At 38.4% G+C, this 20,328-nt stretch overlaps 1 protein-coding gene and 1 pseudogene across 1 annotated transcript; both read left to right on the forward strand.

The window, feature by feature from the left end:
• Positions 1–2,214: 2,214 nt before the first annotated feature.
• Positions 2,215–3,442, forward strand: LOC124841253 (uncharacterized). Its single transcript, XM_047317494.2, has 2 exons — positions 2,215–2,504; positions 2,749–3,442. Exons 1-2 carry the CDS (start codon positions 2,386–2,388, stop codon positions 3,227–3,229), a joined length of 600 nt encoding a protein of 199 aa, XP_047173450.2. The 5' UTR covers positions 2,215–2,385; the 3' UTR covers positions 3,230–3,442.
• Positions 3,443–15,060: 11,618 nt separating this feature from the next.
• Positions 15,061–16,854, forward strand: LOC124822710 (serine/threonine-protein kinase-like protein At1g28390 pseudogene; annotated as a pseudogene).
• Positions 16,855–20,328: the final 3,474 nt, after the last annotated feature.

Below are 20,328 nucleotides of genomic sequence, written 5' to 3' on the forward strand. Positions count from 1 at the left end.
CATATTTACAAAAAGTGTTTTAAGATAAAGAAGAAAACTAAAATGTGATCGTCCACAAGAGTAGAATCCTTAAAGCTTCATCTTCTTCTTCCATCTTCTTTGACCATGGCTCTTTGTGAGAGGTCCAAAGTCTTCTAAGGCTTAAGGGACAACAAGAACAAGCTTGAAAGTCCTTCTTCTTAATGTCCTAGCCTTAGCTTAAGTTGATACTCCCTTCATGGATCTCCTTTAGTTCCCAAAACAGATTCCATTACACCTTCTGTCTTGAAAACGGTTTGTCCTAAAATCGAAAAGATATTTGAGGAAGCACAACTTTGGTTTAATCCTTCCATGAGTACCAATGAGATTCACGAGCGACATGAAGATGATGATGAAGGAACGTGACAAGAACAAAGACGAAGCTCCAAAACAAAAATGAAGGTGAAGATGTACAATTACACGTAAGAGAGAAGTGATGAAAATAAAACACGACATTGTTTGGTAGAGACAACGAAACTATGTGATTTTAAGACAATACTACACCAGTTGTAATAAGAACCAATGTAGTTTCACATTTTAAAATTATTTTACATTAATGTTATAAGTCAATTGCATAAAAACTTATATAAATTCTAATTACAAAATTAATATGACTTTTATTTTTACAAATTGTTTTAAAGGAATCAATGCAATATCCGATCATAAAAAGATACTTTTGCACTAGTATTTGTGTGTCATGTGTGGTGTCTGAGAAGAAAGTTAGATTATATTTGTTTTTAGTCATTCGTATCAAACTCAAATTATTGGATTCTATTTTCTTATAATCATAGTTCTTTGACATGTTTTCTTGATATTTCTTTTCTCTAAACTCATATATAAGAAATTTGAGGAGGGGTTAATTGGGTTTTCGGTCAAATTTGTAGTTCAACTTGCCCTCTCAAATTCCTTTGAGTTGGATCTTGGGAAGTCAAGATACATTTATTGGTGTTCATAGTTTCAATTAATATGATCTTTCCATTATTGTCTGTGATGATGAAGAGTGAGGTGTCTCTTGATTACACAATGGACACAAAATATACTTGTTTCAAAATAATTTATCACGATATTTACTTTATAAGTTCGTGTATCACAATATATTTTGTCTTTCAAATAAAATAATAGTAACCTTAAAAAAAATAAGAATGTTTAGTGAGATCCCTGTATAAGTATGAAGTACTTATGAATAAAATCATATTTATCTTGAAGAGACACCATGGTGAACAATATTAATATATCACTTTGATCCATGAATAAAAGGAATAACTTATATTCATACCTTAAACATATAATTTAGTGTGTTTTCTTATTATTGAGCAAACTACGTGGAAGTAGAGGTTATTGATTCTTGACTGGTTATAATTTTTGGTACACCTCTAACCATGCCTAATTATTTCACCTTCCAATTTTAAAAACAGTCATGTATACGTATATTTCTTTCTCCATTTTTATCATATCGTTATGAGACAGTATTCATAACATTTATTTCTTATTTCCCCTTTTTGATCTCTCTTTCCGTATGGAGAGTGTATACCCTTCCAGAAAAAGAATTTTCACGCGTCTTATAACATGTAACGAAAGTGAGAAAAACGATATGAAAAATTGAGGTGTGTAGCTAGCAAGCTTATTCTTACACACTTTTTCACGTCATCTTTTTATAAGTATTTTCCCATCGTATCTCTCTAGTTTCTCTCGGCATCTCTTAATTATAAAAGGTGTAGCAAAAAAACCCATTATGAAGAAAAAAAAAGTTGAGAAATTATGTAGTTCTCTGAATGTGGAAGGAGAAAAGCATGGTGAGTTGATTGTGTTAGATAAGGTTCCTCTTAATTGTGCTTAGCCTTTTTGGCCTAACCAACCAATGTTCCATTTTAGCATTACAAGTCCTCGTCTACCATTCCTTCACGAGTCTATGACTAGGCCAGGTGAGGCTCTTAGGCCATGACCATGACCCTCCCTTTTCCAATATCATATTCATGGGGTCTATCTGGACCAACCCACAAACCAATCAATTACAATTAATTTTTTTTTTAATTTTTTGATTTTATTTTTTAAAGGGTAGCTAGCTTGGAAGGAATGTCTCTATCTATCCCCTTGCCATTCCTCAAACAGCCTCCATTATTAATTAATTTTCCTTTCCTACCTCAACACGAAATTGCCTCATTTAAAATATACATATAAATACAACCCAACACAACAAGCTTCACAAACACGGTCACACGGAAACTAAGTCCATGTGTTTTATTTATATGGACTTTGTTTTGTCATTTGTGGGTCTCCTCGCCTTTTCTTCTGCGGCCATACACCCATAGCTATTCATTCCTCAATTATCAATATCTTCTCTCTCTCAATGAAAAACACCACCAAAACATGACAACCAAAGGAACATCTCACTCTCAACCCAATACAGAGTGTTGCATGTGTGGGGATCTTGGTTTCTCTGATCAGCTTTTTCATTGCAAAGTCTGCCAATTCAGATCTCAGCACAGGTGGGTACATATGTTCAAAACAATATATTTTTCCTCGTCACGTTCCAGACACTGTCGTATACTAAACTAACACACTTCTTCTATCAAACGTTTGAATTTTGATTTGATATCTCAACAAAACTAGGCTAATAGATTAGTCCCGTTTGTACGAGGGAATCGTGACTCACTGGTTTTTCATTTGGGTATGTCTGTTAATTTCATTCTTTCGAAATTAATTAAGCCTCGTGTTTCTATAATTTGGCAGATACTGCAGCAATCTGTACCCCGAGAAAGAGTCTGTTGGAACCTGCAATTGGTGTTTGAGTCAGAGAGAGGACACCAAAGAGAAGTCAACCAATTCTTCGAATTCCTCCTCGTCAATTTGGAACAACGATGGTGAGAGCAGGATCAAGAAAATAAAGAATGGTGGCAGCAACAACAGTGCTAAAAACATTGGGTGGAAGAAGGGAGTTAAAGGGAGTGGTATCCTTCATCTCCAAATTCAGAAACCCATTAAGAAACCAAAGTCACCGGAGTCATCAAGATCACCATCAGCCTCCACATCCCCCCAAAAATCTTCACCGGTTCTGGTTTCAACCCGTAAGAGAATAGTCACCAACGGCGCCTTGGAAGAGAGACTGAGGAGGACCAGGTCAGAAGATATCGCAAAGTCGAGTGGTGCCACCAAACAGGTCTTCAGGAATAAGGTCAGAAGGTACAAGCTTTTGGAAGAAGTTTCTAGTTAAAATAAACAAAATAATAATAATAATAACAACGTCAACAACAAGAAGGCTTAGAACGAAGAGAGTTATGTGAGAGATGATGAACCGGTACACAACAAAGAAAAAGAAGGTCATGGGTTTTCGTGCCTTTTGTGTTTTTTCCTTCGAAGTTTTGTCCCAATACATGTACAGCACAATGGTGAACTAATGAATGAGCAAAACGTGTTTTAGAGCTTAGACTCAGTTGTCATTTCCTTTTTTCCATTTTCAGAATATCTGAATTCAATCTGTCAATTGATTACTCAATGCCGTTAGAAGAAGAGTGCTCTAATTGCATATATAAAAAGTATTAGGGGTGAGGTAATGAAGTTGATAATTTGCTTAGTTTTAGGTTTAGACAGAAAATCACAGACCCTTTTTCCACGGTGGCGTAAAACATGATGCTTAATTAGCGTTTTGTTTTTCCAACTTCGATGTGAATGAGATTAAGGTGATTGAAAGAGATAAAAGACCCTTGAGGTTGAAGTCATTAACCGTTAAGTGAGTGATGATAGCCACGCGTCTTGCATGCCAAAAGTCTATGGATTGGAGAGAGCGTTTCCAAAAGTTTGCCAGAAATTTCTTGGTAACATCGGCACACGCTTTGAAGTGGGGTTTGGTCCTTGACAAAGAATCAATTAACACAGTACCAGACAAAGCTTGACAATGGGGTCAACTGCACATGGAAATGAGTTTCTTATATCCATGCAGTCATGAATAAGCACCGTTAAAGGAATGAACATCATACCATACATGTTCTTATCTGGAATACATACTTTTGAGTTAGATTTATAGATAAAATATGAGTCATTGCATAATTAATTGCATGAATTGTGAAGTTTTTCTTGGGAGTGAGTTGTCAACTAGTTTACTACAACCAAAAACTGCACAACATTATGAATTTAAGAATGTTTTTATTTATATATTGTTGATCTGACTCAGTTTTAATTTTTGTCAAATTTCAACACACCTTCAATTCTGGCAAATCCCTCCCCGCATATTATGTGAAGATTAATCAATGGCTACAAGAGACCTAAAATCCTGGATAGTGGACAGCGATTTGCTTTCCCACAAGAATATTTTTTTTCTGCCCTTTGAATATGGTTTGCCAAGCGCAATAGATTCCTAGGAAAATATGGAAAAGATGGTTTGTTTTAAAGGCTAATTACGACGAAAATGATTCATTAGAATAAGTTGACTTGTAAAGTGCATCGTGGAAACTTGATGCCATGCCATACAAGCCAATCACTTTCTGTTAATGCTGAGACTAAAATTAGAAAAAGAAAAGACATTTTCCTGGGATGAGATTGATCCAAGTATGATTTACGACTTTCTTTGCTTAAATTTTTTCTTTTTCCTTTTGAAATTCGGACGCAATTGGCTTATAAATATTAACGTCAAACGGTCGTTATATATGAAGTTTAATGTGCAATTTGGAGCAATAAAAAAATGGCACGCACGTTGGTTCACATTACAACACACACTTGATGAGTAATACATCTTAAAATGGAATTAAAGGACCCTAATTGGAGGAGTGCATGTAGCATTATTCTCTGGCGCTGCTCGAGGACGAGTTTTATATAAGGAGAATGTTAGAAAGGCAAAAGGCATACTTATTGCACACAATTAATTATTGAACTTGTACTACATAAAAGTATTTATATGCTAATTCTGAACACTTTTTATGAAACAACTAAGCTTTATTTTGCCTTGCTACACCAAAAGCATCATCTAACATCTCTTTCCTTCATTCTCTTATGGGAAAAAATGGTGATATTAGTTTTAGATTTTAAAACTGATAATATCTTAAATACGTACGATCTTAATTTTAATGATGTATTTTTCGAGGGTTAAATTTTTTTGTGGAGCTGTTTATTATAAATGTGTAGACAAACTCAACCACACAGACATCCCTCTCCTAACTGTCCTACCAAAATGAAGCATTTTCTTTAGTAATTCTCACTTGAATTCATGTTTTATGTTAACAACAATTATGTTAATGTTTGATTTCAAATACATGAGGGCACTTTCTTCTGGCGTAACATAACAAACCAATACAAATATAGGATGTTTCTATAACACGTAATATATATATTTGTCTTCCCTTTATTGGAGGATTTAAATTTAAATACGCATTTGACTCTATATCTTTTTAGCACCTTAACGGGAGAACTTTATTTTCCTATTTATGACAACATGGTGTTAGTATCAAATATTTATATTTATTTGTTAATAAAATTAATGACCTTGATTAACTACTTTTTTAGTGGGCTTCTAGTTCTAGTAAAAATTTCAAACTCAAACCTTTACTTAAGACATTTGAACTCTTAAGACTACGTTTGTAATTTTTCTTCCTTTGGTAGTGTCATTAACTTGTATACTCTTAAAACTTTCACTTTTTAAATAGAGTAGATGGTAATTTTAGTCTTTAAAATTGGATCTCAATACCGATTAGTTAGTGAAATTAAGAAAAACTCCAATACATCTTTGACTTTTTCTCATTTGAATCTTTGAAATTAATCTCATATATATATATATGTATGTATGTATATAGCTTCTTTCTTAACCACACGCTCAATTAATTGAATATTTCCATCAGCAGCAGCACATGGTTTAGTTTTATATTTGGAACAAGCTAAAAGTGTATCGTTTAAAGAAAAAACAAAATAGAAGCCCAAGTTGGGCTGAATTCAGAATTTAAGGAAGGCCCAAAATTAAAAACACGCACCCATCCTAATTAGAACCAACATGAAGTAAAGCATGATGGGCACACGAAAAACTGTGCCGGTTCCATTTGAGTATGTTTTAAATGGTCAAAAGTTTTAATTGATTTTCACTTTATTTAAAAGACAAAATGTTCTTAAAATGTTAAATTAAATTTTTAATTTTTAAAATTGATATTACATAAATTAAATTTATCACATATTTTAATTTTTGATTTTCTTTATAAACTCTAGCATAGGTACACGTTTTAATAGAATACTATTAATTTTATTTTAAAATATTTATTATTAGAAACAGGCATACTTATATATTTAGTAATTAATTCGATTTTAGCTTATTTAGACAAAACTAGACGAATATATTCAAACAAATTCAATATTCAATTTTTAGAAGAAATAGTATTTCAAATAATACATAGTTTTAGTTAAAATTGATTATATTTTGTTTTTGCTGAATGAGACCAGGGAAAGCTCCTGCTACCTCCGTTCGGAAACATTCCTCCTTCACCGATCGGTCCTTCTCCCTTCGCTCTCCTCGCACCTCTTCGTCACACAAATGGGTTGACCTGCAGCAAACACTCCGACGCTCAAGTCAGAATGGGCTTTTGCAAGTCTATATAATTATCAAAGAACCGAGAGTTTACCTTCTCCTTCGATTGCTATTTATATGATTTCAAAGAATATTACCCATTAATTTACCTCTTAATGACTTTCAATGCTAATCTTAAATACTCGACAACGACCGTTACCTCGTTAATTACACATTCATGAGCATTCAACCACTGTCTCCAGACAGTTTTAGAAGCCCTCCTGATCGGTCATCTTGGACTCAAGAAACCCGATCGGACACATGGTACATGAGAAACCCGATCGGACGCGTCTGTATATTCCCGGTCGGTTACTCCAGCCTCGGTAGTAACACAAGTCCCCCAAACCCTTGCAAAAATACCTTTTTGCGTAGGGTTTTGAAGTGATCTCCGTTCGGCTCTCCTCTTTCTCTTACTGACTCTCGCTCTTAGGAGAAACGTGAAGTCATGATTGCAAATTTTAGGTGGGAAACGCAGAAAAACGAAACGTCAAATCGCTTGGTCCATCAGATCTTTCTATATCTGAACCGTCAAGTCAGTTGGACCGTCAGATCTTTAGGCGGTTGACGCTTCGAATGTTCCCGTTGAGTCGGTCCCTACCTTTGTATAAATACTCATATGTTTGCCCTAATTTTTTACTTCAGTTTCCTCGCCATCGCCAGCCTCTTCTTCCTCTCTGCTTCCTCTGTCCTGCTCGTCTTCCACTCCTCAGGTAACATGTCTTCTGACTTCTCCGGCGATGAGGGTAGGGGGTATGCTGACGATGACATCGCCAGTCCATCTTCATCCCTGGTTGCTTTTACCGGTCCCGGCGCTAGGGCCTCACCTTCGGGGAATTCCTCTGATCTCCTGGTTGACAGTGATGCTCCTGACGAAGTTGTCATCCACGTGGACTCAACTGGTGCTTGGGATGGGAAGCCCCGAGCTTGGCCACCCGTCCCCGGCTACGACTGGGTGCCTCATGAAGTTAGGCAAATTCCCTCTTCTTTTTACCATCGCCAGGCCTTCCGCGATTTAATCAACCACATCTGTCTGGTCAAGGCGGCTGCCGACGCTAGACATTTCAAATTAGCCATCTGTCAGAGGACCGAACGTGTCTGCCACGGTCGGGGTAACTACCCCACCGACTTCTTCTACGTTTATGCCACAATGTTCAAGGATTTGAAGGTTCTTCTGCCCTTCTCTGATTTCCGGATGGGTGTATTGAGAACACTTAACTTGGCTCCCACCCAGCTTCATCCGAACGGCTGGGCCTTCATGCAAGCGTTCTCCGCCATCTGCTCCGGTTTAGCTCTCAAACCGACTCCTGCAGCCTTCCTTTACTTCCTTTACTTCCTTCGGACGGTCGGGAACAAGCACCTACTGACTCTGTATAATAGCTCCTACAAAGATTTTAAAGGGCACTTCTTTAAAGTCGTGCCCACGGAAACTGGATATCAGAGCTTTTGCTCTTCGGCCAAAGAGGCCAAGTTTCCTTTTTACTGGACCCGAGATCCCCGGAAGGTCCTTTCTTGGCCTAAGCCCCAAATGACTCCCGAGGATCTGGACTTGATAAATCAGCTTTGTCAGCTACCCCCTAAGTCCTCCTGCCGTGTTCTGATCGATTTCCTAGGCAACAAGAACCCTCCTTCTAACGTGTTTGGTAAGCTATTTTTGACCGCCTTCTGTTGAGCAACCATTTGGAACTTATCTGAATTTTCTTTTGTCTTACAGATTATCTGTCCAAGATGGATCCATCGAAGAACATCACCTTCGCCCGCCTGTTCGCTCAGAGGGGGGGGTGAAGTAAGGAAACCGAGCAGGAGCTCGTCCCTTGCCTCCTCCACAGTCGTTGCACCTGCAACCTCTCGACCAGTCCCACAGGCTTCCATTCCTCCACCCCCGGTTGAGGTTGTTCCCGACCAGGCTCCCGCGGTCGAGTCTAACACCGAGAAGAAGGGGAAACGAAAAGTCGCTCGGGAGTCATCAGCTGAGTCCAAGCGTGCTAAGAGGCATCTGCCCGACGGTCCTCCTCTCCCCGGTCTACTGAGTCCAAACTCTTGGGTAGCGAAGCGCCTCCACTTTGACCTTTTCTCTGAAGAAAAGGCCCTGGTCAGTGGGACGACCGAGGAAGAGGCCTCCCACATGGCTCTGGAGTTGACGGCGCGGTCGGCCATGTGTTTGACCTATGCCGCCCAGAAAAAAGCTTCTGCTTCCGCAAAGCTTCAAGCGCTCCAAGCGAAGTTCGACTCCACTTTCAAGGCCAACCAGGACCTTACCCTTCGACTGGCCGAGACCGAACGGATAGCGGAAGAAGACAAGAAAACAGCCAGCACTCTGTTGGTCGAGGCGCGTGCTACCCAGCGCCGTATGCAACGGTCTTTAGATGATGCTAAGCTTGACCTCCAAAAGGCCACTTCTTCCAACGCGACTTTGACGGCCGAGCGGGATTCTCTCCTTGATCGGGTAACCAAGCTGGAGGCAGAAAACAAGTTGTTGGGTGATGAAGTGGTAAACGAGCATGTGCTCGGTTTTGACAAGGCCCTCGCCCAATGCAACCTCCTCTTTCAAGTGCCTACCGACGATCCCCGCCTTGACGTGAGCATGATGGTGGTGGATAACAAGCTATTTCCAATCCACATTCCCCCATCCTCTCCTCCGGTCGCCCCAAATGTCGAAGCTGCCGTCGAGGTGGTTGGAGAGACCGGTGAAGCTGAAGCTGAAGCTGAAGGCCAATCCTAAGTGTTTAGACCTAGGATTTTACTGCTTTTGAACTTTACTTGTAACATTTTTTGAAGTTAATGAAAATACAAGTTCCTTTTGCCTTCTCCATGTTTATTGCACTTTCGTGTTTTACTTGTCTTTTCGCGCATATCTTTTTCGCTTCGTGCTTGATTTGCCTCGTAAGAGTTCCACTCGGTTTAGGTCTTAGGAGCTCTCTAGAAGCGTGCCCTAAGACCAAGGTGAGATTTCACGAAAGAAATCTGCCTCACCCACTCGGTTTAGGTCTTAGGAGCTCTCTAGAAGCGTGCCCTAAGACCAAGGTGATAGTTCACGAAAGAAATCTGCCTCACCCGCTCGGTTTAGGTCTTAGGAGCTCTCTAGAAGCGTGCCCTAAGACCAAGGTGAGAGTTCACGAAAGAAATCTGCCTCACTCGCTCGGTTTAGGTCTTAGGAGCTCTCTAGAAGCGTGCCCTAAGACCAAGGTGAGAGTTCACGAAAGAAATCTGCATCACCCGCTCGGTTTAGGTCTTAGGAGCTCTCTAGAAGCGTGCCCTAAAACCAAGGTGAGAGTTCACGAAAGAAATCTGCCTCACCCGCTCGGTTTCGGTCTTAGGAGCTCTCTGGAAGCGTGCCCTAAGACCAAGGTGAGAGTTCATGAAAGAAATCTGCCTCACCCGCTCGGTTTAGGTCTTAGGAGCTTTCTAGAAGCGTGCCCTAAGACCAAGGTGAGAGTTCACAAAAGAAATCTGCCTCACCTGCTCGGTTTAGGTCTTAGGAGCTCTCAAGAAGCGTGCCCTAAGACCTAGGTGAGAGTTCACAAAAGAAATCTGCCTCACCCGCTCGGTTTAGGTGTTAGGAGCTCTCTAGAAGCGTGCCCTAAGACCAAGGTGAGAGATCACAAAAGAAATCTGCCTCACCCGCTCGGTTTAGGTCTTAGGAGCTCTCTAGAAGCGTGCCCTAAGACCAAGGTGAGAGTTCACGAAAGAAATCTACCTCACCCGCTCGGTTTAGGTCTTAGGAGCTCTCTAGAAGCGTGCTCTAAGACCAAGGTGAGAGTTCACAAAAGAAATCTGCCTCACCCGCTCGGTTTAGGTCTTAGGAGCTCTCTAGAAGCGTGCCCTAAGACCAAGGTGAGAGTTCACGAAAGAAATCTGCCTCACCCGCTCGGTTTAGGTCTTAGGAGCTCTCTAGAAGCGTGCCCTAAGACCAAGGTGAGAGTTCACAAAAGAAATCTGCCTCACCCGCTCGGTTTAGGTCTTAGGAGCTCTCTAGAAGCGTGCCCTAAGACCAAGGTGAGAGTTCACAAAAGAAATCTTGGTCACTCTATATATTTAAGAATTATTAAGAAAATTAGATAAGTCACTCTAAATCTTGTTTAACACTACTTGCTATCAAGAAAAATTTTCTACAAAAGAGGGAGAAGTCATGAGAATTCAATTCCTTATAGACAAATTATTGAAGCGTTTTTGTATCTCACACATTTCCAACCAAATATAGTTTACTATGTGAACAAGCTAAGTTAACTTCTTCAACAACCAACCATGATTCATTGGCAAGCCATGAAAAGAACCCTACGTTACTTGAGTGGGATTGTTTCAATTGAGTTATATATCAAATATAGTGACAAAATATCTGAGTAGATTCTCTTTTACAAGGTAAGTTTTTCAGATAATCATTGTTCAGTTGTAGTGTGTATTTTGGTGATACAATGATTTTCTAATGGTTTTCTTAAAAGCAACATGTTGTAGCAAGGTCAAATACTAAATCTCAATACATATATCTAACTAATCATAGAGCAAAAATATCTTGGATAATTTCTTTTCTTAAAGAATTTTCATTTTCTAGTAGATAACTTAGTGTAACTACTCTTGCTTCATATCTTGTTTACGATGCTTGAATAAACCTTATTAAAAGATTAAAAGTGATGTTCATTTTGTTAGAGACATGATTTTAAGTAATGATCTTGAAATTTGGAATGCATCTTCACATGATCAAATTGCAAACTGCCAAACAAAAGTGTTAACAAATTTTGTTTTATAGTTCTTACATGACAAACTTAGTGTGGTAGAAAAACACTACTTCATTTAGGGGGACATTTAAAATAGTAAGAGTTAATGTAACTATTTCAAATAGTAAGTTAATTTTGAAATTAGTTACAAATTTATTACAATATTAATGTAACATCCCAATATATAGTGGAAACTATAATAAAGAGGAGCAACATGCATGATAAAGTAGTACAGTTATCCATCTAAGACATAAAGTGATACCTTTACAGTCATCCCAAAAACGACTATAAATTTAAAACTTTATATACAGACTAAAAAAACTATATACAAGGCTCTACAGAACAGAAATAACTACTCAGCAGCAGCATCACCTGCGTCCAAGGCTTGCTCCAACGAGACCTCTTCTTCTGCTGCTCACATCCAAAGGATGGTCATCGCAGAAGAAGAACAGCAGAACATACAAAACATAAGCACACAACAAGGTAAGCTAGTTTAAACAAAGATCAATCATACAACAATTATTTAACTTCTTACAAGCATATTATACAATCACATCACTTAAACCCTTCACACATAACACACTCTGACTCTGACTATCCGGACTTAAAATGATTGTCAAGCTATGGCGGGTCGTGCACTCGTGGTGGCTTTTACTGCTTTGCAAAGCCATTGCCAATGGGTTTCACCCTACCACACTCACGAGGTTAGTCCGTTATCAGTCACCTTGGGCCATACTGGAAGCGCCCAAGACTAGGACCTCCTGCTACTCCTCACGACATGGATCAATCCTCTCTACTTGAGAATGAAAGACCATTGGAGTTTCAGGATAACCCCCAAGACTAAGCTCCTGCATTCATTCTAAACTTACTTGAATCTCAACTAGAGATTCCACTTTGAATCACAACAAGGCACCACCATGTCTCCTCTCCTTGAGGATCATGGAATTACGTCCATACCATATTGAAACTTTACACTTTTTGATTATAACATATCACAATCACCACAGATATTACATGATACAACCTCAACTTACTTCATACAACACACATTGATTCATATCAAACAACATAAGAGTACACAAGACTTGACTAGAACGCACCCCTCGCATAGCGCACACACTCGCCTAGCGAGGCTATAAGCTTCTCGCATAGCGACCTAACTCGCCTTGCGAAAAACCTTAGACAGAGACCAACTACTCTGGATCTCTCGCATAGCGACTAAACTGGCTATACGAATAAAGTATGAAAAGCATCAGACCCCTACCCCTCGCATAGCGACCAAATCTCGCTACTCTAGAACCTCATCCAGAGACTTGACACCCCCAACCACTCGTAGAGCGAGACCCACTCGCTAATCGAATAAACTGAATAATAATTCCAGACCCCAACCAGTCGCATAGCGATCTAATTCGCTTTGCGGATTGACAAACAGAGAGCAACCCTCTCAATTCACTCGCACAGCGCACCCATTCGCTATGCGGGTACATTGGCAGAGAGCACCTCGCCAAGGTAACTCGCTGTGCGAATGGATTCACACAGCGAGTCTGCATAATCTGCAAAATGAAATTCTGCAGAATTACACAACTCAACCACTCTTTACCACTTCCACTCAACTTAGCCAACTTCTAACACTTCTAATTCAATGTATATACTAAATTAAACTTGCCTAAGGGATTCTAAACCTTCCTAATACCAATCTAAAGTGTTTATGCACAAATCTCTACTCTAAAACCTCCAATTCATCAACTTAGAGACTCAAAACCAATTCTACCACTTTGCACCTGTTTTTGACTATTTTGATGACTCAAACCAGTCACATATAACCTATCTACCCTATCCCAACAGTCACCAACAGCCCTTGACTACTAATTCTCAAATTCACTATCTCACTTCCTCTCAAATACACCAAACTAGCCCAAATTCACTTAACACTTTACTACCTCATAACCACAACAGATTTCATTCATCAACAATCTCAAATTTACACAATTACAACACATATATTCATCTAAACCAATTTATCAACAACCTATCACAGTTTCACAATTTCATCCTTTCAACACAATCAATTCACATTACTCTAGAACTAACAGTTTAAACCCAAGCAGTCACATACTATCAAATTCAAAACATATACAGATCATATGACAATTCAATACAACAGCTAGCTCCCCTTACCTCAGAGACAACAACCACGTACACAGAAACGTTCCAGTCGTACCTTGCACAGCAAGGAAACTCAACAGAAACCTACAACTCACCAATTGGTGATAGAGAACCACACTTAGAACCTAATTTGAGCTAGAAATGGAAGGAATAACTACTGATCACATGCAACCAGAATCGTTGCATGCTCACAGCACAGAGAAGAACGAACAGAAAAGGGAGACAACTTACCAACTGAAGAACGAGAAATTGATCGGTCTAAACTCAAGCCCTCAACGCCAGGATCGCCTAAGCACTTCCTGATCGTTGAACAGATAACTCAGCAAGAAGAAATCTTAGAGAGAATTCAGAAAACTCTGAGGAATACAGTTCTAGAGAGATGAAATGTTCTTAGAATAATGAGAAGTGTTTATAAGAATTCTATTTATATTATAAGATTATTTTAAAGTAAAATAATCTATCTCATTATTCTAATACACCAATCTACTCTATAATACTCTATTTTTCATGTCTTTACATTTTTGTTATAGAATAAGTTAGTATTTGACAGAGATTTCTATTTCATAACATTTAGTTGTTCCTGTGGCTCCTTTATTTTCATATAAATTAAGTCTATCAACTTCTATTTAATTGAATCAAAGTACAATGCAAGTTGTGTGTTGTATTTCAAAGTTTTTTATAAAGCATATGTACAACATAAATCCTTTGTTCAACTTTTTGTAGTCACACATAATTTGTTATTATCTATGTACAATATTATTAATATTATATATATATATATATATATATATATATATATATATATATATATATATTTAAGATGTGAAGAAATATAAAAGAGATATAGATAAAAAAAATGTTATCATACAATTAGCATATTTAAACCATGATAAATTAAAAACTTTTTAGTATTTGACGAAAAATTATTATCATTCTTATTATTTAGAAAGTGTTTTCTAGATGAAGAATTGACTTTATAAATTATTTCAAAGCAGTATTAGAGCAGATATTGATTACACTAATTAATCAGAAATATATATAATGGAAACAAGATATGTGAAGAAATGAAAAACATTTTCCCGCCCAATAAATAAAGTTTATTTCTTTGTGTTTTTATAAAATGAAAAAAAAATCATCCATCTTTGGTTTTTGTCATGTTTAGTTATAGCATACCATCCCCCACTTTTAGATCTAAGTTTACGTGGATTCTATATGTTTTTTTTCTGTCACTTTTTTTTTTCTGAATTCTTTTCTACATTTTTTTCTCACAGGTTTTTGGATTCTCTTCGAATAAAGATTATTTTTGGTGGGTTTTTTTTTGTGCTGTCTTACAATAAGCATTATGAATACATTCATATTAGTATTTTAAAAATTATTTGAATATATTTTGAAACATCAATAATATTCATCAGTATAATTTGAAACACAGCAAGAAAATAACACAGAAAAACCCAAACAGAAAATCCAAATTCTTTCCTTTCATTCCGCGATTAAATATGCTCGAGAGTTTGCAAGCCTCTTGAATGCATTGACATTAAAAAAACATTTTCAAAAATAAAATAAAAACGTGGAAATCATTGATTTGAAGACATTCTATTATTAACGAACAAATTATTATTAGTGTGGGATCAGAGGATTGTTTAAATGTTCTCAGATCACTTACTATTGTAATACGTTCCTTCAAGCTTTGAACCATTTATTTATTTCCATTTAATTCAATCACCCAATATAATAAATCGATCTATCTATATTTTAAATGTTTCTCTCGTCACAGTTACGCCCTCTCTTTTCTAATTTCTCACTCACAACGCAAAAACAATGCGCTACCTCACTTGCAACGCCGAGACAGCAATAGCCATATGCCACCCTCACTCCCCCAAGAAGAACAAAAGGCCCACAAGCCCAACACAGGCCCACACCGTGCCACACTTCGCCTACTCCGACATCCTCGCCGCCACGAACGCTTTCTCCGCCGACACCTTCTTAGGCAAAGGCAGCCACGGCAGAGTCTACAAAGCCACCCTCCACGGCGGCGCGCTCATCGCTGCCGTCAAAAAAACCAAACCTTCTAAGGAGATAGAAATTCTCTCCCACCTCAAAAGCCCGCGCTTGGTCAACCTAATTGGCTTCTGCAACGACCGAACTAACTGCAACAATAACAAACTCATTGTTGTGGAGTATATGCCCAACGGTTCGCTCCACGACCTTCTCCACTCCACCAAAACGGTTGGGCCTCCCGGTTGGACAGCCCGTGTCCGGTTCGCGGTTCACGTCGCAAAAGCTGTTCGTTTTTTGCACTCGTCGGAACCTCCCGTTATTCACCGTGATATTAAATCGTCCAACGTGTTAATCGACGATAAGTGGAAAGCGCGACTCGGTGACTTCGGACTCGCGTTTCGAGGACACATGGCGGATTCTCGCGTGCCGCCAGCGGGGACGTTAGGGTACCTCGACCCGAGCTATCTTGCGCCGGGGGACTTGAGTCCCAAGAGCGATGTCTTCAGTTTTGGAATCTTGCTGCTGGAGATAGCGAGTGGGAGGCACGCGATTGACGTGAGGCACAGTCCGCCGTCGGTGTTGGATTGGGCGGTGCCGTTGGTCCGCCGTGGCCAGTTCCGGGATATTTGCGACCCCCGGATCGGGGTGCCGCCGAACATGGCAGCGTTCCGCAGGATGATGGTGCTAGCCGCGAGGTGTGTGACGTCAACGGCGGAGAGTCGGCCGACGATTGCGGAGGTGGTGGAGTGTCTGACGGCGGTAAAAAAGAATTTTGACGCATCACTGGTGTGGATGAGAATGATACGGCGCGTGGTGAAGGCGCGTGGCGATGATTGGGACAGGAGTGAGGAGTATGTGAGATTAGTTAAAGGCGGGAGTAGAAAGAGTAGAAGGAATGGGAAGGTATCTAGCATGTTGGGTGTACAGTATGAGAATGGACCCGCAAATCACACGGTTAGGTCAAGATCCGTTGGTTCTGGTTTTTTCGGGGATGTGAAAATTAACTCGGTCATGGAACGGTACCCTAACCAATTCGGGTTCGGGTATAGGAAGGTAAGGCTAAAGAGATCGATGTCTATGGGGCTTTTGAAACATTATGGTAATGAATCAAATACGTGTCATGAGAGGCATAACGATACTCATAACAATGATTACGTTAGAGTGAGTTCCACAGAGATGGAACTTTCAAAGTTGGGTATTGTGGATAAGAATTTGGACTAGAGAATCGAAGTAACTGAGTAGCATATATTGCTTTTGTGATTGAGTTTTTGATACACATGCATGGGAAGAGGGTTACCCAGAAACGATTTGGTGCATGTGGATACCACTAACACTTTAGCATCTTACTTGTCAACAGAAAAGAAATTGCTGACCTAGTCATATTAATAATAATATTCTTGATTTTGATGTCGAGGTTGTTTTTCATTTCTTACTTTGCAAATGTGTTCTTTTCCAAATTTTTATAGACCAAGAAACAAAGTAACTCTCTTCTTAATCCAGCAAGAACATAATGAATATACATACATATCACACCAACATCTCAATATAATCCAACCAGAACACTTAAATACCGTATATCACGATTACTCATGATATGCGCATATAGTGAGGGCCATGAAAGATGCGAGTGACCGACATGAGGCAACATAAACAAGATCACGACCACAAAATGAAAGAGAAACAGTGGAGCATGTCTAGCAATGACAGGCAACAAGCATAGAGCATTTAAAGCTAGATTGATTGTCTTGTGGGAAAATATAACACCCAGAAACATGTGGTTGTTATACAGTAACTGTACAGAGTCGTGAGTGTTTGGATGATATCTCTTGTTCCCTTTCCTACGGGGCTGTTATGTAGTGCTGCGTGCATTTAATGCATTTTGGATCCTTATGAACTGTCCCAACACAGAATAAGAGGTTTTTTTATTTTATTTATTCACATTTCTCTCCATTAGTGTTCAGATGCTCAGATCCACTTAGAGTCTACGGCAAAGGTAAATCGATCATTCATTTATTACAGCAGGTTTTGGTTTGCATTTACCAACATTTGTCTTAGGTTGTCTAACTATCTCTACTTTGTATTAATTAGTGAGACAATATTTTTGTGTAAAGGTCCATAAAAACTTACCACTATACAATCCCTTACACTTGATATGAAAAGGTTGGTAAAAAGCCTAACGTCATAAAAACAATCCAGTCTTAGATTGTTGAAACAAACGAGAATTAAAAACTTACATTTAAAGTCTAATTCAACTAATTTTATAGAGTAAATTCATCTCAGTTTTTTAGTGATTGTGTGATCTTTAAATACCCTCACGTCCAAAGTGAGCTTCGCACATCTAGTTATATATTTAAAATTTGTTTTATCTTTAATTAATTTAGAATTTTCGATACACTTTAAATTATTTTGATATTATTTTAAATAAATCTAATTTAATCCAACAAAATTAATTTTTTAAAATTTTATTCACTTATAAAATATAATATCATTTTATCTTTTTAATCAACATTTTATCTTTAATCAACGTGAAAATAAAAATAATAATTTAAAACACCAAAGAATTATCACTTTAATTTATTATAAAAAATTATAGAAAAATCGTTAAAAAAATTTTAGCTAGAGATTAACTAATTAGGATCAGATAGAATCAAAGAACAATTTTCTATAATCTTTACATGTTTGTTGTTTGTGTCTGTATTTGGGTCTATGTTTGTGTGTTTATGTGTCACTGTGAGTATGTGCTTGTGTTCGTGTGTGTGTCTGTGTGTGTTTATGTTTTTGTATTTGTGTCTATGTTTGTCTCTGTGTGTGTGTGTTTATGTTTTTGTATTTGTGTCTATGTTTGTCTCTGTGTGTGTGTTTATGTATGTATATGTATGTATATGTGTCTTTGTTCTTGTGTGCGTGTGTGTCTTTGTGTCTATATTTGTGTGTATATGTGTGTTTGTATTTGTGTGTGTGTGTGTGTGTGTGTTTGTGTGTCTATATGTTTGTGTCTGTGTGTCTATGTGTATGTCTGTGTTTATGTGTCTGTGTCTCTATGTTTGTGTGTCTATGTTTTTATATGTGTTTGTGTATGTCTGTGTGTGTGTGTTTGTGTGACTATGTGTTTCTGTGTTTGTGTGTTTATGTCTATATGTCTGTGTGAGTATGTGTATCTCTGTGTGTTTATTTTTGTGTTTGTGTGTTTATGTCTGTGTTTGTGTGTATGTGTCTACGTATGTGTTTGTGTGTCTCTGTGTGTGTCTTTATTTGTGTGTCTGTGTATCTATATGTCTGTGTGTGTGTGTGTGTTTATGAGTCTGTGTCTGTGAGTATTTGTGTATTTGTGTATTTGTCTCTGTGTGTGTTTGTGTCCGTGTATGTGTGTCTATGTCAGTATGTGTCTATGTGTGTCTATGTGTGCCTGTGTGTATCTGTGTGTTTGTGTGTGTATATTTGTGTGTCTTTGTTAGTGTATGTGTGCTTGTGTGTGTGTATGTGTGTTCATGTGTATCTATGTGTATTTGTATGTGCCTCTGTGTGTGTGTGTGTTTATGTATGGTTGTGTGATCTTTGTGTGTGCAACAAAACTGCAGTATTATACTTCAGTTCACGGAATGAGACACGTCTACTATCAATATGCATGTTTGTCTCATTTTTACTTAACTTCTAGTTTCTTAAAGCTTATAAAGCATCATCAGCGTTGACTTGGAACAAACACTTCAAATTTTATAATTCATGTAAAGCATCATGAAAGTGGACATAGATAAGCACCGCAAGCATTAAAATGCATGTAAAGCATTATAAAGTGATCATTGATTAGCACCAAAATCCTTAGCAAAAAATTAAGGCTACACTGCACACATATATATTAATAAAATAAACTTGATGGCCTATAATTGGAAGAAAAGAAGACTAGTCTGCACCACAAACAAGAAGGCCTACAACGTACACATATATTAAAGTAAACCCATGGTTGCAACAGTTTGATGTCGTGTTCACTTCAGTGGATTTTACTGTTCAAGCGAATTAGGAAAGACAGATTTGGATGATAATCTGTGTTCGCATTCACGAATTTGAAAGGAGTGAAGGGCGAAGACTTGCAGGATGCAATGCATTTTTCATCCCCGCTGATGGAAGAGATTTGAGTTTATTATCTCTGAAAAATCCATTTTACCCCTCCTATTTGTTGGGTACATGATAGGCTCCTTGGTGCTGGAAATGACATCGAGCTTTGTGTCCTCGAAATGGTGTGGGGTATGGACGTGGACTGAAGCACTCAAGGTTGGAGACGAACCACAACGAATCAGGTTGAATAACGTGTTCAATTCCAAGTGGATGGTGACGATGACAGGTGCATTGAGCTAAACAGAAAGGGCGTGGACTCCAACGAGGTAATGAAGAACTTGAGTGATGCATTCTCCGTGTTCGACATGGACATGAATGGGTTTATCAAAACGGAGGAGCTAAACACAGTGATGTAGAGCCTAAGGGAGTAATGCTCCCTAGCGGAGTGACGGAGGATGATCAACAATGTTGATAGAGACAGTGATGACACCATCGACTTTGAGGAGTTCAGAGTGATGATGATGATGGGATTTCTCCATGACACCACGAGTTAAACCATCAGGTGGAATAGTCTGTTCAATTCCAAGTGGACGGTGACGATGACAGGTGCATCAGCCTGCAAGAGTTCATTGAGTTGAACAGTAAGGGCGTGGACTCCAACGAGGTGATGAAGAACTTGAAGGATGCATTCTCCGTGTTTGACGTGGACATATGATAACTTTTTGGCAAGTATACCAAATCGTTCCAAGTAATATAGAGTAAGTTCAGAGTATCGTTCTCTCAAAGGACTTGTGCAACACATGACAATTCTTCCTTTTATAACTCAATTAGACATCAAAATGCACAAAA

The sequence above is a fragment of the Vigna umbellata genome, chromosome 1 (genome assembly GCF_029865625.1).
Source record: "Vigna umbellata cultivar VRB3 chromosome 1, Vumbellata_1.0, whole genome shotgun sequence".
Classification (NCBI taxonomy): domain Eukaryota; kingdom Viridiplantae; phylum Streptophyta; class Magnoliopsida; order Fabales; family Fabaceae; genus Vigna; species Vigna umbellata.